At 35.5% G+C, this 24825-nt stretch overlaps 2 protein-coding genes and 2 pseudogenes across 2 annotated transcripts; 2 read left to right on the plus strand and 2 right to left on the minus strand.

Moving 5' to 3' along the window:
* Positions 1 to 3537: 3537 nt before the first annotated feature.
* LOC148583958 (serine/threonine-protein kinase Nek6-like) lies at positions 3538 to 8433 on the plus strand. The gene is made up of 13 exons (XM_088519262.1): positions 3538 to 3952; positions 4133 to 4199; positions 4903 to 4968; positions 5137 to 5183; positions 5464 to 5509; positions 5610 to 5690; positions 5771 to 5813; positions 5900 to 5949; positions 6681 to 6762; positions 6853 to 6902; positions 7023 to 7096; positions 7186 to 7237; positions 7314 to 8433. Exons 1-13 carry the CDS (start codon positions 3834 to 3836, stop codon positions 8187 to 8189), a joined length of 1653 nt encoding a protein of 550 aa, XP_088375388.1. The 5' UTR covers positions 3538 to 3833; the 3' UTR covers positions 8190 to 8433.
* Positions 8434 to 8638: 205 nt separating this feature from the next.
* LOC132164584 (tyrosine-sulfated glycopeptide receptor 1-like) lies at positions 8639 to 10946 on the minus strand. Its single transcript, XM_088519261.1, has 2 exons — positions 10295 to 10946; positions 8639 to 10204 (listed from the first exon to the last, which is right to left on the minus strand). The coding sequence occupies exons 1-2, from the start codon at positions 10944 to 10946 to the stop codon at positions 8754 to 8756; spliced, it is 2103 nt and encodes a 700-aa protein (XP_088375387.1). The 3' UTR covers positions 8639 to 8753.
* Positions 10947 to 17520: 6574 nt separating this feature from the next.
* LOC132163247 (serine/threonine-protein kinase Nek6-like) lies at positions 17521 to 21951 on the plus strand (annotated as a pseudogene).
* Positions 21952 to 22451: 500 nt separating this feature from the next.
* Positions 22452 to 24629, minus strand: LOC148583959 (receptor-like protein 2 pseudogene; annotated as a pseudogene).
* Positions 24630 to 24825: the final 196 nt, after the last annotated feature.

Raw genomic sequence — 24825 nt, forward strand, 5'->3', positions numbered from 1 at the left:
TTGTCTTTCTTCTGCTTCATATTTGCTAAAATAGGAACATTCTTGATTCTTTTGGGCTGTCTCCTTGGATCATTTATGTGGGCTTTATGGGTTTAATCATGACATACATCCTATGATGAGTCCTATCCCTATTCCAACCGCAAAAGAAATCACCATCATCCAGTGTCCTGTGGGGATGTGACCCCCAAGCTTCTTATTTATTTATTTATTTTTTGGGTTAAATACATTTTTAGTACATGTGGTTTACACCAAATTTAAATAGTCACTTAGGTTTTTAAAAGTGTCACAAATGATATCTGTGGTAAACAAATAAACCTACTTGGTACCTCCATCAAGATTATGTTAAGTTTTATAACTGAGTGTCATGTCACCCTTAATACTTTGCGTGATACTTGTGGTTTCAAGGCACCACGTGGCGAGGTACTTGAATTTTTAGGTGCCACGTCATATTTATAAAAAAGAAACCCAAAACAAAAAGGAGAGCTGGGGTGGTGAAAGAAGTGCCCCCTTTTTAAAAGGGGGCATTTTTCACCGGCCACTAAGCGCCCCCTCTTTTAAAAGGGGGCGCTTCATTCCAAACATCTCATTTTTGAGGTGTTTTTTAGTAAAAAAATGTCCCAAACTTAAATTCTAGTCGCCATAAAAACCAATGAGTCCCAAGTGCCCCTAATCAAGCGTTACGAAATCAATAGGGACCTTTTTTTGGCAAAAAATGCCCCAAATGACCATGTCACTAAACCCTTTTTTTTTTTTTTTTTTGGTGGTGGCCACCCCAAGGGCTAAACCCTGGATTTTGTTTTTGAAGGTTTGGCCCTTGGGGGTGGCGAACCACCCCCTTGGCCCTTGGAGGTGCCCAAACTACTCCCTTGGGCCTTGGGAGTGGTTCGGCCACAACAACTCTTTTTTTTTATTTTTTACTTTTATTTTTTATTATTTTTTTAATATGACGTGGTAGCCAAAAACCTAGGTACCACGCCACGTGGTGTCTTGAAACCACAAGTACCATGCCACGTGTAAGGGGATGATATGGCACTCCGTTAAAAAAACCTAACAGAATCTTGACGGAGGTACCAAGTGAGTTCATTTGCCTACCACAAGTATCATTTGTGACACTTTTGAAAACTCAGGTGCCTATTTGATTTTGGTGCAAACCATAGGTAGTGGAAATGTATTTAACCTTTTTTTTTTTTTATACAATTTTTTTTGAAAATGGAACCTATATATTTGTCATTTAAAATTAAAAAAAAAAACTTGAATGAGAGGCTTGCTTGCTCTTTTGAAAATCAGTGTCTTACACTTTAGCGTATATAATTTATTCAATGATTATATATATATATGTGTGTGTGTGTGTGTGTGTTTGTGTCTACTCTATGATTGTTTATCAATTTGGTTATCTCTTAAGTAATTATAATTTAACTTAAAAAATTTAGGTTTATGAATCACAACGTTAAAATTAAAAACTATTTATTTATTTAAAATAAAAGAAGTTGACATTCCAAAAAGTAATACACCGTTGGATTTTAATGAAGAAACTTCAAATCTCAAAGAGCGCCCTTTTAAATCTTTAAGGATTGTAGCTAAAAAACATCATTCTAAGATTCTAGTTGTGGGAACCTAAGGGTTGCAAGTGAAAAATATATATTTATTTTCTATTTTAAATTGTGTATGTTATATTTTTGATTTGGCCCTTACGTGTATACACATCATCATTGCCTCCGATATCACATGTTGGAGAAATAAACACCCAAGGAATAATAAGACTATTAATATATCATGTTCGGGCACCACTTAACTCAAAAATTGAAGTTGTATTTTTAAACTCAATTATATAATATTATCCGCTCACGAACTTTTTTACGCTCACACATGTATACTTAATAAGGTTTATAACCAAATGCAGATTGCCAGACAAGGATCTACTAGCAATTATTTCTAAGCAGACACATAGTTGGTGGCTATGTTTGATGGACATGAGCCATCTACTGAAACTACTGAAGAAAATTTGAAGCTGCAAAGAGAGCAGTAGAGAGACGAAAACCGGGTTAAAGATCAAATGCAAGCCAACAATTTGCCAATTTCAATCTGTCTAGCGTTCTGGTTTTCTAAAGCTGTGAAGGAGTTTGTTCTTTTTATAGAGAACTCCTCTCATGCGCAATTTTATGTTTCAGCTAAAATATGCTACAATGGAAATGTCTTTCCATGCCTTTTGACTTGGGCAATGACCATTTCATGTAGGAAGAACAGAAGCCAGGTTACCAAACTATGCTATCCCAACAGTCTCCTTGGAAGCATGGAGACTTAATTTACACCCTTTTGGATGGTGTGTTTGTGTGAATGAAAGTGACCTCAATACCACAACTCCTTCAAATTTTAGGAAAAATTTGTAAAATTGGTCTCTAGATTTGTGCTTGTAATATGTTGATGCACGGATCATCACTGTGTCTTTAGGCCGCCCCTGGGGAGGAGCTCCATCTCCTTCCAAAAATGACAAATAATTTTATGGGGTATGCCTACATAACAAATAACTTATCTACAAATTCTAGCTATTTTTTCGTCCGGGTCACTATGAAATTACGAATATACTCTATAAAAAAAAAAAAAGAAAAAAAAAAAGAGCAACCATTGGGGTGTTCCGACCACTCCTAAACCCACCTAGTTCTTTTCTTTTTTTGTTTGTTTGTTTGTTTGTTTGTTTTTTTTTTTTTTTTTTAAATAATTTTTTAAGGTAAATTTATAATTTCATAATGATATGTTAGAAAAATGGCCGGAATTTGTATGGGAGAGTTATTTGTTACTTAGGCTTATCACATAAAGTTATTTATCACTATTAAAATCTCAAAGGAGTTATGTGTCCCAAGCACAAACCCAAGGACCAGTTTAGCAATTTTTCCAGGGTTTTATACAAATCAACAATTCTATGGATTGCAAAGAACAACATACTCCTTGTACTTATTTTAACTAAATTGCTCTGTTGTTTTTTTTAAACCTTGATATATTTAATTATATTTGTGTCACATAACAATCAATACCACAGATAATAATTTATAATCCAAATCATTGTAGGGATATACTCTGCTTGATATGTGGGTCCATCCATGAATCTTGTATCCTTTCTAATCCTCTAACGAGAGGACTTGTTGATGGGATTTGTCCATATTTAGCTACTGTCCGTGAAATGGTTAAAGCAACATTAAAAGCTAACATTATGCAACTGGACTTTGGCCAATTTGGAGCAACATTCTATATATTCTAAGTAGATCTATAGTTGTTGAAAAGTCAAAATCAATTGAAAATTTTTCAGTTATGAGACAATGACATCCCAACAACACTGTAGTAAATTAGTAATGATTTCCCAGAAATCTCAAAATGAAAGCAATGCTTGCTTTTCTTTTCCCTTTTGCTTTTACCTTAAATTTTCTCTCCTGTTCAAATTTTAATTCACATTTATGTTTGGTTGTTTTCCTTAAATCCACCTCTGCCCAACAATCACAGTTTTCTTGAGCTTTCACAATCCCAATAATTCTCTTGGTAGTTTTTGTGTAGGTGATCTTTAAATAGTGTTGCTTGGTATGTAAATGCAGAGTTCAATGCTCTTATGTTTTTCATGGCTGTTGCATGAATCCTTTTTATGACCTCTGCAACACCCAACTTTTACTGTGACATCTTTTCCTGCAAAGAGTTGAGATTTCTGAAATGGTATTAAATTCAATTTAATGACATGGTGGTCTTGTATACATTTATATGCTATGCATGGTATGGAGTACCCACTGAACAAGGATCCAAAGATAGCCATTTCTGGACTTCTGCTACTTTCTTGAGCTTTAAGGGTGCTCATGGAGATTAATGACAAGGAAAAAACATCAAAGATGGATGATTATGAAGTGATAGAGCAGATAGGCAGAGGAACATTTGGAACTGCATTTCTAGTTCTTCACAAATTTGAGAGGAAGAAGTAAGAGAAAATCAATTTCAAAAGTCATATTCCTTATGTTCATTAAGATTTCAAACATGTTTTTACCTCAAAAAAAGCTTTTCTTAGTAACATCTTTACCAACTTACACGAGTTCTAATTCTGAAGTTAGATTTTTGGTTTTTATCTACTGTCTTATTATTATTGCATTGGTAATTTTAGGTATGTATTAAAGAAGATTCGATTGTCTAAACAAACAGAGAAATTCAAGCATGCGGCTCATCAAGAGGTTATCCTTCTGAATAAGCTGTATGCCAGTATAAATTTTTGGCTTTGAAGAATGAAGTTTTGGTTTCTGGCAATCGTGTTCCTATTATATTTTTCATCAAATTGAATTCTCTGAAATTCTCTTACATTTTAGCACGTTTATGTTTATGTTTTCTCTGATATCTTCTTCCATTCAAATTTCAGTGACTGCAATAATTTACTTTATAGTGTAGTTGAGCTTTTAGTAAGAAGACATAATGCGAAAGTAAAGGTGTAATTGTTTCTTGATCTTTTAAGTCTGGCTATGAAAAACCATTCTTTAAGGAACTCTGTTCTGTAGCATTAGCCCCAGGCAACGGGAAAAAAAAGGGGTATTATCATGCAGGAAATTTTCATATTGACTATTCTGTCAATCATTTTAGAGAGAGAAAACAAAAAAAGTTTTCTAAATTTAGAAAAAGGGAATGAATTTAATCATTTTTGTGGTCATGATTCATTAAGACAGAGGTATGAGCTTATAAAACAAATCATGTTCAAGTAAGGTCCTGATTCAATCATTTCTATCTGAAAAGAAAACCAGATTGTTTTTGTTTGTAAACAATTAAATTTCTATTTTGAGAAACATCTGCTTGCTTACTTAAATCCAAGACTGTTTTTTGGTAAGTTACTTAAATCCAAGATGCATACAAAAGCTATGTAACTTCTGACATTTGGTCCTGCTGCAGATGAAAATAATAGCACAGCTAAATAACCAGTATATTGTGGAGTACAAAGATGCATGGGTGGAAAAGGTAGTCTATTAGCAAGATGTTAGTTCAGTAATTTTACCCCATAATCAGAATTAGATTAAAATTTTCCATTTTATTTGCATGAATGTAAGAAAACATTATAATTTGAAAATCATGTCCTAAGAACCCTGAACCTTATTAGCAGGTTGGTTTTTGATTCATGTCTTACAGGAATGCTGTGTGTGCATTGTGACAAGTTACTGTGAGGAAGGAGATAAGTAAGTTAGCACTACTTAAAACCTTGAACTTAGCATATTAAGTATCTAAATTGCTGGATTCTAAGCAAGTTGAGGGCCATTGCTCATTGGTGAAAGAACTTTGACATGGAATTATCATTCATCCCACTATTTCTTTTACTCTTGCCTTATCTTCTGAACTCCTTTTTCCTGAGAATCTAAAGCAAAGCTAATGCTGGAACTAGAAATTCTTTTTTGAACTTTCTACTCAAAGAAGCCTGTATATATACTTTTCTGTGACTTTCTAATACTAATCATACAGGGCTGAGATGATAAAGAAAGCTAGAGGAACATTTCTTCCAGAAGAGGTAGGGAACATAAAATAACTACATGAAATGGAAGTCCCTTCATGGAATTACATATGACAACTTGCACCTGATACACAAAATCTTTTAAGTTTTAATCCAGAAGCTCTGCAAATGGCTGACCCAGCTATTGCTAGCGGTTGACTACCTCCACTCCAACCGTGTTCTTCACAGAGATTTAAAGGTACATACCTCTAGCTGCTATGAGTTATTCTGAGCAGAATATTTGCTGCAGTAATTAACTTTTTTATCACCTAATTTCAGTGCTCCAACATATTCCTTACAAAGAGCAATGACATAAGGCTAGGTGAGGAGGCATTTACATGAATTTTTACACACCATATTTGTTTTCATTTGTCTTTGAACAATGTTTATCCCACATTATATTTACAGGTGATTTCGGACTTGCAAAACTACTCAACAAAGATGACCTTGCTTCCTCGGTAATGGTTGAATTTCCTCTATGCCCCAGTGGTATTAGTGAATTGGCTGCAATGTTTGATATTAAAGTAGCAGTTACAATGATAATTGGTGCATCCCAAGAGGAAATACATTTAAAAAAGTCATACTTGTTTGACAGGAGATCAAAATAAGAAGTAGAATTGATTGAGCCAAAACGGATCAAGGTTTTGACCTACTCCTTCCTCTCCTTTGAGAGCTCACACCAAGATGGATCATGGATATTGAAAATTCTGGATTTAGACCCCAAGTTGTTAAACACACAATTACCAAGAAAATTTCCACAGTGATCAAAACCAAAATCCAAGAAAGCAATAAAAAAATTAACACAAATTTTTTTGGTAACGAAGTGAAAACTTTTTGAAAAACTCTTTAGAAGTAGAATTACTTTGAGGGCCAGCCAACACCAACGGAATACCCTAAACAAGACTTTGTTATAGATTGTTCTACTTACAAAACCTTTGTAATTCTGAAGATTCAATCTTGTAACCCCAGTAAACGAAACAGTTGTCAAATGTGGAAAATCACCACATTTCAGAGCTTCTTTGAGAGGTGTTTTTGGCTATTTAACTAGACCGTATCACTGTTTCTACTAATGATTCTCTTCTTACCCTAAGAGCTGTTTTTTCAATAGTTAATTTTCCTACAATTGAAGTTCTTTTTGAAATCTGACTGCTCATATTAACATATTTATTGTAATCCATATACAATGTAGGTTGTTGGCACTCCCATCTACATGTGCCCTGAGCTTCTGGCAGATATACCATATGGATACAAATCGGATATATGGTCATTAGGTTATATTTATCTTTTGACATTATTCACTAGTCATGTCTAGCAACCCAGTGGTATTACAACTCCAGAAATAACATTGGCTAATGTGACAGGTTGCTGCATGTTTGAAATAGCTGCATATCAACCTGCATTTAGAGCTCATGTAAGTGTTGCCTTGACCTATAACCATTGCATTTTCGACACGATGGAGTTGAGTATTGAACTATATATTTCAATTGCTGGCTAACAAGTAAATTGGATTATTGACAAATTAATGTAACAGGATTTGGCAGGACTTGTTAACAAAATAAACCGATCATACATGTCCCCACTTCCAATTGTGTATTCTTCTGCATTGTAAGTGAATGTTATGATTTTTTTTCTGCAAGTATACAAAAGCCAATATACAGAAAGGAATTATACAACTAAGATTGGATGGAATGCAGGAAACAATTAATCAAGAGCATGTTAAGAAAGAACCCTGACCACAGACCAACAGTGAGTTCAAATTGCCAACTCTTGTCATATCTTTCTGAAAGCAATGTCTTTTCCTGAAACTTTCACCACATTTTAGGCTGCAGAGCTGCTGAGGCATCCCCATTTACAACCATACCTTGCTCAATGCTCCAATATATCACCTGTTTTTATACCAGTGAAGTCTGAGTGCAGCAGCAAAATTAGACCAAAAGGAACCCAACTGTCTAATAAAGTTAGTGTTGGAAAAGACATCAGAGGTGGAAAGGCAAGGCCATCAAAGAATTTGGGAAGTGTTCAGGTAGGAAAAGCACATGCATTCAGTAAGGCCACAGCAAAGGAAACCAACATCTGTGGTTTTCTTAAAATTGAAGTTGAGACAAGAATAGTAGATTCCACTAGCTGTGCTGAGAAAACATCAAAAGCAGTAAAGGGTTCTAGAGTTATCTCTAATTCTGTTGAACAAATTGGAAATGCCCACTCAGAAACAGCCTTGGTGCATATGTTGTCATCACGTGCAGATAGGAAACACGGGTGTACCTCTAAGCCAAGATGCTCTTCACATTCTACAATAAACCTTAGCTCATATCTGACAAATGCTTCCACTGAAAATGCACCATTAGAAGGTAAAGTCACACTTCCGTGTGAAAATGGTCTAATCTCTAGTAAGCAAACAGAGAAAGAAGATATTTACGAATTGAATGGAGGTTCTAGTGACATCTCATCAATGAGTACGCTGACTTTGGATCATGGTGATGAAACAAGGATTGAATGGGACCCCCAAACTCAGCAAAGAGCAGAAGGTCTGGAGTCACTACTAGAGATCTGTTCAGATTTACTAAAACAGGAAAAGCTCGAGGAACTTGCAGGAGTGTTGAGACCTTTTGGTGAAGAAGAAGCTGTGTCATCAAGAGAAACAGCAATTTGGCTGACACAGAGCCTATTGAATATTCGCAAAACTGGCAGTGCAGCCTAGCAGAAATGTAATTTCAATGGTTCTTCACTTGTATTCTCATTAAGTAGACAAAATTTCTAGATTTCAAAAGCTAAGTTCACTTTCATAATCTGAAAATCATTGTAAAACATTTTATCCTTTAATTTCATTTTTAATTTAACCCTTTGAAATTCCTAAACTCATATGTTTCTTGATGGATAATGAGATCGACTTAAATTTATAAAGCCAATCAGTCTACTAATCAGATGCCCTTTGATAGTTGGAAATTTTGGTTGAATTGGAGGTTTAGAGGAGAGAATGATAGAGCATACAAGTGAAATTGCATTCCTGAGGACTGCATTTTTATTATGCTTCGGAAAGCCGTACAACATATAATGACCAAATAAGTTATGGCTTATCATCACGGATCAACAGTAAATGGCATGAGAAACAAAGTAATCAAGATTAATTAATTTTCTCCAAGACGGTGATCATATTGAACGCAAATTGGAAATATGAAAACAAACAAAACCTTAATTTATACAAATTGAAACTCAGGAAACCAAATTGATGACAGACTCTATAACGACCAATTGATAACAGACTCTACAGCGACCAATATGCAATTTTAAAGAAAAAGATTATACACCTATCTTTTAGGTCGTCCATGAATTCAAAATATGCAACTCTCCACTTATAGCTAAGAACTAATGAGCCACAAACTCCCCAAAAACCTGTAATAAAGCCAAGAACCACAGTAATTGGAAACCATGGGATTCTAGGCCCATCGTCCTCATCCCGAATATCTCCCTCGTTGCTAACAATATGGGCGCACTCATGTGGAAGAGGGGGGCCACAAAGTCCAAGGTTACCCTCATATGCAGAGGCATCAAAGCTCTGGAGTTGAGTGCCTGATGGTATTGGTCCATGCAAATTGTTGTTTGCAACACTAAAGGCATTCAAGAAATGTAGAGAGCTTAATGATGCTGGTACTTCACCGAACAATCGATTTGCTGAGAGGTCTAATATTTCCAAGTTTGTGAGCTCTGAAATTTGGACTGGGATGCTACCTGTGAAATTGTTATGACTTAAATCCAGCCAAGAAAGCCGCTTCAAACAGCCGATCTCAATTGGGATGTTGCCGCTAAGATTATTGTTTGCAACACAAAGTAATGGTCGCAGGCTTGAGAAAAAATTGTGCTGGTTAGAAATACCTTTGGTCGTAAATATTGGTAACTCGAATTGATTGTTGTCTACTAGAGCCTTTGGTGACACTAATGCCGTTAATGCACAAAGTTCATTTGGTAATTCACCTGAAAAAAGGTTATCATTTAAGTATAAACCGAAGAGTTTTGGAAGAGTCATCAACCAACCAGGAATTGAACCATTGATACGATTGGAAGATAAAGTTAGAAATTCTAGCTTCTTAAGCTTAGATAGCCATATAGGCAGTTGACCAGTCAGTTGGCACATATCAAGACCCAAATATCGAAGATTTTCAAATCCATCAGAAGTAACTATAATGTCATCACCTGGCATTGCCTCGTGTAGAAAATTCCTACTAAGGAGGACGACACTGAGTGCCTTGCAATGCATCAAAATTTTGATTGTGCCTGTGATATTGGTTAACCTATTGCTAGTAAGTGAAAGGAAAGATAAGAATTTCAATTGAAGCACATCAGGTTGGATTTGTCCCTCTAGTTGATTATCAGATAATCGAATTGCGATCAAGGACTTGCATGAGTAAAGGCTTATTGGTAAATTACCAGAGAAGTAATTAATCCCTAGGTCAATTATTGTAAGTTGATGAAGACTGGAGAAATTAAAGGTAGATATATCTCCTGTGAAAAAATTGGACCGTAGAATTAGTTTTTTGAGGTTTGTGCAATTCGCCAAAGATGGGGGCAAAGAACCTATTAAGGAGTTCGTATCAAGGAGTAGGTGCTTCAATTTGGAGAGCTTCCCGATATCTAAAGGGAGGTTTCCACTCAATTTATTGCCATATAACTCAAGGTTGGTGAGTTTGGCAAGTTTCACAATATCACCACTAATGGGTCCTGAAAAATTATTGAAAGGTAAGTAAATCTCTTCTAACTCAGTCGCATTGTATATATCATTAGGAAGCAATCCTGAGAGAGAGTTAAAACCTGCCCGAAAAACCTTGAGTTTGGAACATGCCCCTAGTCCACTAGGAATATGGCCACTATGATGATTATGGGAGAAATCAAGGAGCTTGACCAATGAAGAGTTGATGCAAGGAAAGGAAGGAATAGGGCCCATGAAATTATTGTTGCTGACATTGAGCTCGATCAACCTCCATGCTCTTTGAAGGAATGAAGATTGGATTGTCTCACTAAATTGATTGCTAGATATGTCAACAATTTGAAGGGAGGCAGGCCAGCCATATATATCTCCAAATAGACGGTTGTAGCTCAAATCAATGACCTTGAGTTGATTCAAGGATGAAAACAATCCCTTAGGGAGAGGACCTGAAAGTAAATTGTGGGAGAGATTGAGGTGAGAGAGATGGGTGAGGTTTCCAAGAGAGGGAGATATGATCCCACTAAGGCCTTTAAAAGGTAACCAAATATGGGTGACTTGACGTTTAAGATCACAAGAAATGCCTTCCCACTTGCAACAATCAATGGAAGACCAATTTAGAGGAGGAGAAGGCATACGGTTGAAGGCTAAGGACGAGAGAGAGTCGCGGTCTATTTGGTTGCAGGCATGGTTGGTGGAGAAAATGCCCAAGAGAAACAAGGTCATGAAGAGGTGATGAAAAGGGGTTAAATCTAGCATGCTTCTTCTTTAATATGTCAAACCAGAAGAAGAATGGATATGAAGTATCCTAAAACGACTAGTATATATATATAATCATAATCATTTCAACTGATAGTTCTGTACACGTCAAGTTTGCCCAAATTGCAAGTCCTGCGGGGCTGGTTTGGAAGCACGCGTAGCTTTCCAGCACGAAGGTTCTTCCCCACATAACTTTCCACATGTGTCGATAAGTGTCTGAACAGCTTTAAAGCTTTGGAGTAATCTACTGAGGATTCGGCTTTAATTTTTTTCAACATTTTTAAATTTTTTATATTATACAGAATATTTTTATCATTTTAAACCCAAAATAAGATATTGCGAGTCTACCATTCAAAGCCTCCCATTGGAAACAAGACTATAGCCACCATGTCATGTCGTGTACAATATATGCTTTAGACAGACATGTGATTCACGACTAAAGCAACAAAAAAGAACCAGAATTTCCTCCTTTTTTTTTTTTTTTTTTTAAAGTACCTATCATTCAAACAAGAAACCAAGGAAACAATTAAACAACAACAAGAAAACGTGCACAACGAAACAGCAAACAAACGAAACAGAAATATGATGGAATGTAAATAAAAGATAAATCAGGATTTTGTGGTTGATGTTGAAACACCAAATATAACATTTGATATTTTAAGTTAGTGAAAACTAAAGTCGGCAAAGTTTGTGATCTCGCCAAAATAGAGAAAGATGCGTTCAGGATTTCTATTACCCCTGTTGCTTCGAGTCGGTATTTAATATTGGCGGTTATGGGTTGGATCATTGTAGAATGCTCTTCACATTCTACAATAAACCCTGTAACTCATATCTGACTAATGCTTCTACTGAAAATGCATCATTAGAAGGTAAAGTCACACTTCCATGTGAAAATGAATTTAATGCAAGGGAAAATGGTCTTTATCTCTAGTAATTGATCTGTAACTTTGTGATAGTTCTGTAGACGACAACTCTGCCCAAATTGTGAGTTCAGTGCCGATATAATAAAGATTGTCAATTATCTTTTGATTTTGGATAGAAATTAAGATTCTTGCGTGTAGTTTCATCTGGTAAGGTTTGGAAGCGTGCATGACTTTCCGGCATGAAAATTCTGACGGGATTGAGTCGTCGATTAAAAAACTTTTCCCTTTCCCCTATGATTGAACCAAGCAAAGTGATAGGAAAATAAAACAGCGACAACTTGTGGGCAAAACAAAAACAGAAAAAGTGTCAGCGACCACTTTAAAAGTGCATGGTTTCAACGACGTTGAACCTTCCTGGCTGCCGAAAAATTTGACCTATATATATATATATATATATATATATATATATATATAGGTGAAATCATATAAGCAAGCTCTTGTAGGTGTGAATATTTATTATTCCTTTGGCCCAAAATGGTTGACCGTTGACCATCGGTGCTGGTGGTGGTAGCTTCACAGAAATTTCCAAAGCTAGCTAGGCTGAAATGTGCACGTTATTTCTTTTGGTTGGAAATTTTTAAATTCTTTTTCCCCGTAACAGTTTTATTTTAACAACGGTGGGACCATGGGATCACATTGAACGAAAATTGAAATGGTCAAAACTAACAAAGCCATAAATTATATATTCAAATTAAAACTTGAGAAAGCAAGTTCGTGACAAACTCTAAACCAACCAATTGACGAAGACTCTAAAGCCACCAATATGTAATTTTAAATTAGAAGATTAAACACTTATTTTTTTAGGTTGTCAAGAAAATGGAAATATGAAACTCTCCACTTATAGCTAAAAATTAATAGACCACAAACTCCCCAAAAACCTGTAAAAAAACCAAGAACCACAGTAATTGGAAACCAAGGGATTCTGGTAATCTAGTCTTTTTTTTTTGTTTTCCTGGTAATCTGGTCTTGTTTGTTAAGTTTTTGACCAAACAACTAAGAAATCCAAAACAATCTTGGATTGTTTTGATTAATCAAAGTTTGAAGATTAAAAAACTTAATGTATTATTATTATATTAAAAAAAGGTCTTTTAATATCTTCTTTCTAAAAACTATGTAAAAAAAAAAAAAAAAATTATTTTTTAAGTAAGGCTGTGTTTGGCAATGGATTGGAAAAATAGAGTAAAACGATAATGTAACAGATTTGATTGATATGAGAGAAAAAAGTAAGAATGTTTTGTATAAAAAGAAAATGAAAGACTTTGTTTTGTAGTGATTTTTTTATTTGAATAGTAATAAAAAGTGATTGATGTGATATAAAAAACAAGAATGTTAGAATTGATTTTGAGAAGAATTTTTTGAATTTTTGGGTCTGGTCGGGTCCGGCCCTTTGCAAAACACAGCCTAAGAATTTTTAGCTTTGTGGGGTTAGTTTAGGGTAATTAAAATTGTATGCTAACATAAGAGGTGTTATGTGAGGTCCAGCCCAGGTGAAAATTTGGACTTTTGTCTCAGCATGTTGGGCCCATGACTACTTTATTTGGGCTCGAAATCAAATAGACCACTAAGTACATGTTGGGCCATGACTACTATGTTTGGGCTGGGTTATAATTTGTGTTGCATCCAAATGAGGTGTTTTTGGTTATCCATGAATTGGCTAAGTACATATACTGTACGACAAGTCTGGTCTGGTGATGGATATCATAAATCGCCAATAGTATATACTATTCAAGTGGTAAAGATGTTCAGAACAAAGCACCAAAACAATGAAAGATGTTGAAGCAACCAACCCAGAAAAGAAAGATTTGAATAATTTTTTTTATAAGAAATGCAAACGGAAATATGAGCAGGTAACTTGGTTGTTTGTCTTTCTTCTGCTTCTTATTTGCTAAAATAGGAACATTCTTGATTCTTGTAAACCATGCATGGTTTCAATCTTTTGGGCTGTCTCCTTGGATCATTTATGTGGGCTTTATGGGTTTAATCATGACATACATCCTATGATGAGTCCTATCCGTATTCCAACTGCAAAAGAAATCACCATCATCCAGTGGCATGTGGGGATGTGACCACCGAGCTTCTTAATTATTATTATTTTTATTTTTTGTTTAAATACATTTTTAGTACATGTGGTTTACACCAAAAACAAATAGCCACTTAGGTTTTCAAAAGTGTCACAAATAATATCTGTGGTAAGCAAATAAATATACTTGGTATCTTTGTTAAGATTGTGTTAGGTTCTATAACGGAGTGCCAAGTCACCCTCACACGTGGCGTGGTACATGTGGTTTCAAGGTACCACGTGGCGTGATACTTGAATTTTTAAGTGTCACATCATATTTATAAAAAAAAAAAAAAAACCCAAAAAATAAGGGAGAGCTGGGGTGGTGGTTCGGCCACCCCAACGGCCAAACCCTCAATTTTGTTTTTGAGGGTTTGGTCCTTGGGGGTGGTGAACCACTCCCTTGGCCCAAGGGGGTGGTTCGGTAATCCCCAGACCGGCCGTCTGGGGGTGGCCGAACCACCCCATGGCCCTTGGGGGTGCCCGAACTACCCCCTTGGGCCATGGGAGTGGTTCGGCCACCCCAGCTCTTTTTTTTTAAAAAAAATATAATGTGGTACCCAAAAACCTAGGTACCACACCATGTGGCACCTTGAAACCACAGGTACCATGCCACGTGTAAGGAATGATGTGGCACTCCGTTAAAAAAACCTAACATAATCTTGACGGAGGTACTAAGTGAGTTTATTTGCCTACCATAAGTATCATTTGTGACACTTTTGAAAACTCAGGTGCTTATTTGATTTTGGTGCAAACCATAAGTAGTGGAAATGTATTTAACCCTTTTTTTTTTTTTTTATAAGAAATTTTTTGAAAATGGCTCCAATATATTTGTCATTAAAAAAAAAAAAAAAAATTAGAGAATATTATAATGAGAGGCTTGCTTGCCCTTTTGAAAATCAGTGTATTTTTTATTTGCTTGTTAGAGAATATTATAAGATTTATATAAAATTAGCTTGTAGAAAATTTCAAGAGATATATGTTTAAAAAATAGTTGGGAAATGTTTATAACCAAAGCAAAAAATTAAACACTTTAGCGTATATAATTTTATTCCATGATTATATATATATATATATATATATATATATATATATATGTTTGTTTCGACTCTATGATTGTTTATCAATTTGGTTATCTCTTAACTAATTATAATTTAACTTCAAAAATTTAGGTTCATGAATCACAAAGTTAAAATTAAAAACTACATATTCAGAAGAAAATAAGTTGAAATTCCAAAAAGTAATACACCGTTGGATTTTAATGAAAAAACTTCAAATCTCAAAGAGTGCCCTTTTAAATCTCTAAGGATTGCAGCTAAAGAACATCATTCTAAGATTCTAGTTGTGGAACCTAAGGGCTGCAAGTAAAAAATATTTATTTTCTATTTTAAATTGTGTTTATTATCTTTTTAATTTGGCCCTTACCTGTATACACATCATCATTGCCTCCGATATCACATGTTGGAGAAATAAACACCCAAGGAATAATAAGACTATTAATATATCATGTTCGGGCACCACTTAACTCAAAAATTAAAGTTGTATTTTTAAACTCAATTATATAATATTATCTGCTCACGAACTTTTTTACGCTCACACATGTAGACTTAATAAGGTTTATAACCAAATGCAGATCGCCAGACAAGGATCTACTAGCAATTATTTCTAAGCAGAGACACATAGTTGGTGGCTATGTTTGATGGACATGAGCCATCTACTGAAACTACGGGAGAAAATTTGAAGCTGCAAAGAAAGCAGTAGAGAGACGAAAACCGGGTTAAAGATCAAATGCAAGCCAACAATCTGCCAATTTCAATCTGTCTAGTGTTCTGGTTTTCTAAAGCTGTGAAGGAGTTTGTTCTTTTTATAGAGAACTCCTCTCATGTGCAATTGTATGTTTCAGCTACAATATGCTACAATGGAAATGTCTTTCCATGCCTTTTGACTTGGGCAATGACCATTTCATGTAGGAAGAACAGAAGCCAGGTTACCAAACTATGCTATCCCAACAGTCTCCTTGGAAGCATGGAGACTTAATTTATACCCTTTTGGATGGTGTGTTTGTGTGAATGAAAGTGGCCTCAATACCACAACTCCTTAAAATTTTAGGAAAAATTTGTAAAATTGGTCTCTAGATTTGTGCTTGTAACGTGTGTTGATGCACGGATCATCACTGTGTCTTTAGGCCGCCCTCTGGGGAGGAGCTCCATCTCCTTCCAAAAATGACAAATAATTTTATGGGGTATGCCTACATAACAAATAACTTCTCTACAAATTCTAGCTATTCTTTCGTCCGGGTCACTATGAAATTACAAATTTACTCTAAAAAAATTATAAAAAAAAAAGAAAAAAAAAAAGAGCAACTGTTGGGGTGTTCCGACCACTCATAAACCCACCCAGTTCTTTTGTTTTTTGTTTGTTTTGTTTTTTTTTAATAATTTGTTTAAGGTAAATTTATAATTTCATAATGATATGTTAGAAAAATGGCCGGAATTTATATGGGAGAGTTATTTGTTACTTAGGCTTATCACATAAAGTTATTTATCACTATTAAAATCTCAAAGGAGTTATGTGTCCCAAGCACAAACCCAAGGACCAGTTTAGCAATTTTGCTAGGGTTTTATACAGATCAACAATTATATGGAGTGCAAAGAACAACGTACTCCTTGTACTTATTTTAACTAAATTGCTCTGTTGTTTTTTTAAACCTCGATATATTTAATTATATTTGTGTCACATAACAAGCAATACCACAGATAATAATTTATAATCCAAATCATTGTAGGGATATACTCTGCTTGATCTGCGGGTCCATCCATTAATCTTGTATCCTTTCTAACCCTCTAACGAGAGGACTTGTTGATGGGATTTGTCCATATTTAGCTATTGTCCAAGAAATGGTTAAAGCAACATTAAAAGCTAACATTATGCAACTGGACTTTGGCCAATTTGGAGCAACATTCTGTATATTCCAAATAGATCTCTAGTTGTTGAAAAGTCAAAATCAATTGAAAATTTTCAGTTATGAGACAATGACATCCCAACAACACTGTAGTAAATTAGTAATGATTTCCCAGAAATCTCAAAATGAAAGCAATGCTTGCTTTTCTTTTCCCTTTTGCTTTTACCTTAAATTTTCTCTCCAGTTCAAATTTTAATTCACATTTATGTTTGGTTGTTTTCCTTAAATGCACCTCGGCCCAACAATCACAGTTTTCTTGAGCTTTCACAATCCCAATAATTCTCTTGGTAGTTTTTGGTGTAGGTGATCTTTAAATAGTGTTGCTTGGTATGTAAATGCAGAGTTCAATGCTCTTATGTTTTTCATGGCTGTTGCATGAATCATTTTTATGACCTCTGCAACCCCCAACTTTTTTTTTTTTTTTTTTTTACATTGCAACCCCCAACTTTTACTGTGACATCTTTTCCTGCAAAGAGTTGAGATTTCTGAAATGGTATTAAATTCAATTTAATGACATGGTGGCCTTGTATACATTTATATGTTGTGCATGGTATGGAGTACCCACTGAACAAGGATCCAAAGATAGCCATTTCTGGACTTCTGCTGCTTTCTTGAGCTTTAAGGGTGCTCATGGAGATTAATGACAAGGAAAAAACATCAAAGATGGATGATTATGAAGTGATAGAGCAGATAGGCAAAGGAACATTTGGAGTTGCTTTTCTAGTTCTTCACAAATTTGAGAGGAAGAAGTAAGAGAAAATCACTTTCAAAAGTAATATTCCTTATGTTCATTATGATTTCAAAAATGTTTTTACCTCAAAAAAAAGCTTTTCTTGGTAACATCTTTACTATCTTACACTAGTTCTAATTCTGCAGTTAGATTTTTGGTTTTTGTCTACTGTCTTATTATTATTGCATTGGTAATTTTAGGTATGTATTAAAGAAGATTCGACTGTCTAAACAAATAGAGAAATTCAAGCGTGCGGCTCATCAAGAGGTTATCCTTCTGAATAACCTGTATGCCAGTATAAATTTTTGGCTTTGCAGAATGAAGTTTTGGTTTCTGGCAATAGTGTTCCTATTATATTTTTCATCAAATTGAATTCTCTGAAATTCTCTTACATTTTAGCACGTTTATGCTTATGCTTTCTCTGATATCTTCTTCCATTCAAATTTCAGTGACTGCAATAATTTACTTTATAGTCTAGTTGAACTTTTAGCAAGAAGACATAATGCAAAAGTAAAGGTGTAATTGTTTCTTGATCTTTTAAGTCTGGCTATGAAAAACCATTCTTTAAGGAACTCTGTTCTGTAGCACTAGCCCCAGGCAACAGGCAAAAAAAAGGGTATTATCATGCAGGAAATTTTCATATTGACTATTCTGTCAATCATTTTAGAGAAAAAAAAAAAGTTTTCTAAATTTGGAAAAAGGGAATGAATTTAATCATTTTTGTGGTCATGATTCATTAAGACAGAGGTATGAGCTTATAAAACAAATCATGTTCAAGTAAGGTCCTGATTCAATCATTTCTATCTGAAAAGAAAACCAGATTGTTTTTGTTTGTAAACAATTAAATTTCTATTTTGAGAAGCATCTGCTTGCTTACTTAAATCCAAGACATTTTTTTCGTAAGTTACTTAAATACAAGATGCATACAAAAGCTATGTAACTTCTGACATTTGGTCCTGCTGCAGATGAAAATAATAGCACAGCTAAATAGCCCGTATATTGTGGAGTACAAAGATGCATGGGTGGAAAAGGTAGTCTATTAGCAAGGTGTTAGTTCGGTAATTTTACCCCAATCAGAATTAGATAAAAATTTTCCATTTTATTTCCATGAATTTAAGAAAACATTATAACCTGAAAATCATGTCCTGAGAACCCTGAACCTTATTATCACGTTGGTTTTTGATTCATGTACTACAGGAATGCTGTGTGTGCATTGTGACAAGTTACTGTGAGGAAGGAGATATGTAAGTCAGCACTACTTAAAACCTTGAACTTAGCATATTAAGTATCTAAATTGCTGGATTCTAAGTGCCATTGCTCATTGGTGAAAGAACTTTGACATGGAATTATCATTCATCCCACTATTTCTTTTACTCTTACCTTATCTTCTGAACTCCTTTTTCCTGATAATCTAAAGCAAAGCTAATGCTGGAACTAGAAATTCTTTTTTGAACTTTCTACTAAAGAAGCCTGTATATATACTTTACTGTGACTTTCTAATACTAATCATACAGGGCTGAGATGATAAAGAAAGCTAGAGGAACATTTCTTCCAGAAGAGGTAGGGAACCGAAAATAACTACATGAAATGGAAGTCCTTTCATGGAATTACATTTGACAACTTGTACCTGATACACAAAATCTTTTAAGTTTTAATCCAGATGCTCTGCAAATGGCTGACCCAGCTGTTGCTAGTGGTTGACTACCTCCACTCCAACCGTGTTCTTCACAGAGATTTAAAGGTACATACCTCTAGCTGCTATAAGTTATTCTGAGCAGAATATCTTGCTGCAGTAATTAACCTTTTTTTTTTTATCACCTAATTTCAGTGCTCCAACATATTCCTTACAAAAAGCAATGACATCAGGCTAGGTGAGAAGGCATTTGCATGAATTTTTATACACCAGATTTGTTTTCATTTGTCTTTGAACAATTTTTATCCCACATTATATTTACAGGTGATTTTGGACTTGCAAAACTACTCAACAAAGATGACCTTGCTTCCTCAGTAATGGTTGAATTTCCTCTATGCCCCAGTGGTATTAGTGAATTGGATGCGATCTTTGATATTAAAGTAGCAATTACAATGATAACTGCTGCATCCCAAGAGGAAATATGTTTAAAAAAGTGATGCTTGCCTGACAGTAGATCAAAATAAAAGGTAGAATTGATTTAGCCAAAACGGATCAAGGCGTTGACCTACTCCTTCCTCTCCTTTGAGAGCTCACACCAAGATGGATCATGGATATTGAAAATTCTGGATTTAGACCCTAAGTTGTTAAACACACAATTACCAAGAAAATTTCCACAGTGATCAAAACCAAAATCCAAGAAAGCAATAAAAAAATTAACACAAATATTTTTGGTAACGAAGCGAAAACTTTTTGAAAAATTCTTTAGAAGTAGAATTACTCTGAGGGCCAGCCAACACCAACGGAATACACTATACAAGACTTTGTTATAGATTGTTGTACTTACAAAAGCATTGTAATTCTAAAGATTCAATCTTGTAACCCCGGTAAATGGAACAGTTGTCAAATGTGGAAAAGCACCACATTTCAGGGCTTCATTGAGAGGTGTTTTTGGCTATTTAACTAGACCCTGTCAAATGATTCTGTTCTTACCCTAAGAGCTGTTTTTCAATAGTTAATTTTCCTACAATTGAAGTTCTTATTGAAATCTGACTGCTCATATTAACATACTTATTGTAATCCATATACAATGTTGGTTGTTGGCACTCCTATTTACATGTGCCCAGAGCTTCTGGCAGATATACCATATGGATACAAATCTGATATATGGTCATTAGGTTATAAATATCTCTTGACATTATTAACTAGTCATATCTAGCAACCCAATGGTATTACAACTCCAGAAATAACATTTGCTAATGTGACAGGTTGCTGCATGTTTGAAATAGCTGCACATCAACCTGCATTTACAGCTTCTGTAAGTGTTGGCTTGACCTATAACTATCGCATGTTTTTACGCGGTTGAGTTGAGTATTGAACTACACATTTCAATTGCTGGCTAACAAGTAAATCCGATTATTGACAAATTAATGTAACAGGATTTGTCCGGACTTGTTAACAAAATAAACCGATCATACATGTCCCCACTTCCAATTGTGTATTCTTCTGCATTGTAAGTGCATGTTATGATTTTTTTTTCTCTAAGTAAGTATACAAAAGCAAATATACAGAAAGGAATTATACAACTAAGAATGGATGGAATTTGGAATGCAGGAAACAATTAATCAAGAGCATGTTAAGAAAGAATCCTGACCACAGACCAACAGTGAGTTCAAATTGCCAAACTCTGTCATATCTTTCTGAAAGCAATGTCTTTTCCTGAAACTTTCACCACATTTTAGGCTGCAGAGCTGCTGAGGCATCCCCATTTACAACCATACCTTACTCAATGCTCCAATATATCACCTGTTTTTATACCAGTGAAGTCTGAATGCAGCAGCAAAATTAGACCAAAAGGAACCCAACTGACTAACAAAGTTAGTGTTGGAAAAGACACCAGAGTTGGAAAGGGAAGGCCATCAAAGAATTTGGGAATTGCTCAGGTAGCAAAAGCACATGCATTCAGTAACACCCCTAACATCTGTGGTTTTCTTGAAATTGAAGTTGAGACAAGAATAGTAGATTGCACTAGCTGTCCTGAGAAAACATCAAAAGCAGTAAAGGGTTCTCGAGTTATCTCAAATTCTGTTGAACAAATTGGAAATGCCAACTCAGAAACAGCCTTGGTGCATATGTTGTCAGCACATGCAGATAGAAAACAAGGGTGTTCCTCTAAGCCAAGATGCTCTTCACATTCTACAATAAACCCTAGCTCATATCTGACTAATGCTTCCACTGAAAATGCATCATTAGAAGGTAAAGTCACACTTCCATGTGAAAATGAATTTAATGCAAGGGAAAATGGTCTTATCTGTACTAAGCAAACAGGGAAAGAAGATATTTACGAATTGAATGGAGGTTCTAGTGACATCTCATCCATGAGTACACTGACTTTGGATCATGGTGATGAAACAAGGATTGAATGGGACCCCCAAACTTAGCAAAGAGCAGAAGGTCTAGAGTCACTACTAGAGATCTGTTCAGATTTACTAAAACAGGAAAGGCTTGAGGAACTTGCAGGAGTGTTGAGACCTTTCGGTGAAGAAGAAGCTGTGTCATCAAGAGAAACAGCAATTTGGTTGACTCAGAGCCTAATGAATATTCGTAAAACTGGTAGTGCAGCCTAGCAGAAATGGAATTTGAATGGTTCTTCACTTGTAATCTCATTAAGTAGACAAATTTTCTAGATTTCAAAAGCTAAGTTCACTTTCATAATCAAGAAATCATTGTAAAAATTTTTACCCTTAATTCCACCCTTAATTTAACTCTTTGAAATTCCTTAATTCATATGTTTCTTGATGGATAATGATAGTTGGGATTTTTGGCTAATATGGAGGTTTAGAAGAGAGAATGATAGAGCATACAAGTGAAATTGCATTCCTGAGCATTAACTTTTCGTTATGTTTTAACATTTTTTTTGAAGAATTTGTTTGTTGTCTCTCTTTTTATTTTGCATAGGAAAGCTGTGCAACATACAATGACCAAATAAGTTGTGGATTGTCATCACGGACCAACAGTAAATGGCATGACAAACAAAGTAACCAAGATTAATTAATTTTCTCCAAGATGGTGATCATATATATTGAATGCAAATTGGAAATATGAAAACTAACAAAACCTTAATTTATTCAAATTGAAACTCAAGAAACCAAATTGATGACAGACTCTATAATGACCAATTGATAACAGACTCTAAAACGACTAATAAGCAATTTTAAAGAAAAAGATTATGCACCTATCTTTTAGGTTGTCCAGGAATTGGAAATATGCAACTCTCCACTTATAGTTAAGAACTAATGGACCACAAACTCCCCAGAAACCTGTAATGAAGCCAAGAACCACAGTTATTGGAAACCATGGGATTTTATGCCCATCGTCCTCATCCCGAATGTCTCCCTTGTTGCTAACAATATGGACGCACTCATGTGGAAGAGGAGGGCCGCAAAGTCCAGGGTTGCCCTCGTATGCAGAGGCATTGAAGCTCTGGAGCTGAGTGCCCGATGGTATTGAGCCATGCAAATTGTTGTTTGCAACACTAAAGTCACGCAAGAAATGTAGACTGCTTAGTGATGCTGGTAGTTCACCGGACAATCGATTTGCAGAGAGTTCTAGTACTTCCAAGTTTGTGAGCTCTGAAATTTGGTTTGGGATGTTGCCCGAGAAGTTGTTATAACTAAGAACCAACAAAGCAAGAAGCTTCAAAGAACCGATCTCAGTTGGAATGTTGCCGCTAAGATTATTGTTTGCAACAACAATTGCTTGTCCCATGCTTGAGAGAAAATTGATGGAGCCATAAATTGTGCTAGCTAATGGTAAATCCAAATGATTGTTGTTTTCTAGATCAATTGGTGACACTAATGCTGGCAATGCACAAAGCTCTTTTGGGAATTCACCTGAAATGAGGTTATCACTTAGGTCTAAATGGAAGAGTCTCGGAAGAGTCGACAACCAATTAGGAATTGAACCTGTGATACGATTGGAACGTAGTGACAAGACTTCTAGTTTTTTAAGCCTAGAGAGCCATATAGGCAATTGACCAGTTAGCTGGCAGTCATCAAAACTTAAAAATTGGAGATTCTCAAATCCATCAGAACCAACTATATTGTCATCACTTGGCATTGCCTCGTTTAGAAAATTGACTCCAAGGAGGATTACACTGAGTGTCTTGCAACGCATCAAAATCTTGATTGTGTATGTGATATTAGTTAACTTGCAGCCAGCAATTGAAAGGAAAGATAAGAATTTTAATTGAAGCACCTCAGGTTGGATTTGTCCCTCTAGTCGATTTCGAGATAGTCGAATTGCAATCAAGGACTTGCATGAGAAAAGGCTAATTGGCAAGTTACCAGAAAAGTCATTAGTCCCCAAATCAATTGTGGTGAGTTGATGAAGACTGGAGAAATTAAAGGTAGAGATGTCTCCTTCAAGGAAATTGTGTCTTAAAATCAATTTTGTGAGATTTGTGCAATTAACTAAAGATGGGGGCAAAGAACCTGTTAAGGAGTTGAAATTAAGAAGTAGGTGCTTTAATTTGGAGAGCTGCCCAATATCCATTGGGAGCTTGCCACTCAATTTATTGCGATATAACTCAAGGTAAGTGAGTTTGGTAAGGTTCACAATGTCACCACTAATAGGTCCTGAAAGATCATTGGAAGGCAAAGAGAGTTCTTCCAACCCCACTGCATTGTATATATCATGAGGAAGCAATCCAGAAAGAGAATTAAAACCTGCCCGGAAAACCTGAAGTTTGGAACATGCCCCTAGTCCACGAGGAATATGGCCACTATGATAATTATGGGAGAAATCGAGGAGCTTGACCACTGAAGAGTTGATGCAATGAAAGGAAGGAATCGGGCCTGCGAGATTATTGTTGCTGACATTGAGCTCGATCAACCTCCATCCTCTTCGAAGGAATGAATATGGGATTGTCTCACTAAATTGATTGCTAAATATGTCAACAATTTGAAGGGAGGAAGGCCAACCAGATATATCTCCAAATAGATGGTTGTCGCTCAAATCAATGACCTTGAGTTGATTCAAGGACGAAAACAATCCCTTAGGGAGAGGACCCAAAAGTGAATTGTGGGAGAGATTAAGGTGGGAGAGATGTGTGAGGTTTCCAAGAGAGGGAGATATACTCCCACTAAGGCCTTTAAAAGGTAACCAGATGTGGGTGACTTGACTTTTATGATCACAAGAAATGCCCTCCCATTGGCAACAATCAATGGAAGACCAATTTAGAGGAGGAGAAGACATATGGTTGAAGGCTAAGGACGAGAGAGAGTCGCGGTCTATTTGGTTGCAGGCATGGGTCGTGGAGAAAATGCCCAAGAGAAACAAGGTCATGAAGAGGTGATGAAAAGGGGTTAAATGTAGCATGGTTCTTCTTTAATATGTAAACCAGAAGAAGAATGGATATGAAGTATCCTAAACCGACTAGTATATATATATAATCATGTCAACTGAGAGTTCTGTACACGTCAACTTTGCCCAAATTGCAAGTAATGTGGGGGCATAATTTCATGGAAAGTATGCAAGCTCGCTATATATCTTTTGATTTTGGTTGGTATGGCTT

Source organism: Corylus avellana, chromosome 8 (assembly GCF_965113065.1).
Source record: "Corylus avellana chromosome 8, dhCorAvel1.hap1.2, whole genome shotgun sequence".
Taxonomy (NCBI): domain Eukaryota; kingdom Viridiplantae; phylum Streptophyta; class Magnoliopsida; order Fagales; family Betulaceae; genus Corylus; species Corylus avellana.

Excerpts from the sequence above, each read along its gene's own strand:
- LOC148583958 (XM_088519262.1), top strand. The coding sequence starts at position 3,834 with ATGGAGATTAATGACAAGGAAAAAACATCAAAGATGGATGATTATGAA. Across the intron at positions 4,200-4,902 it reads AGCATGCGGCTCATCAAGAG|ATGAAAATAATAGCACAGCT; the intron begins GTTATCCTTCTG and ends GTCCTGCTGCAG. Across the intron at positions 7,097-7,185 it reads ATTGTGTATTCTTCTGCATT|GAAACAATTAATCAAGAGCA; the intron begins GTAAGTGAATGT and ends GATGGAATGCAG.
- LOC132164584 (XM_088519261.1), bottom strand. The coding sequence starts at position 10,946 with ATGCTAGATTTAACCCCTTTTCATCACCTCTTCATGACCTTGTTTCTC. Across the intron at positions 10,205-10,294 it reads ACTCAAGGTTTTTCGGGCAG|GACCCATTAGTGGTGATATT; the intron begins GTTTTAACTCTC and ends ATAATTTTTCAG.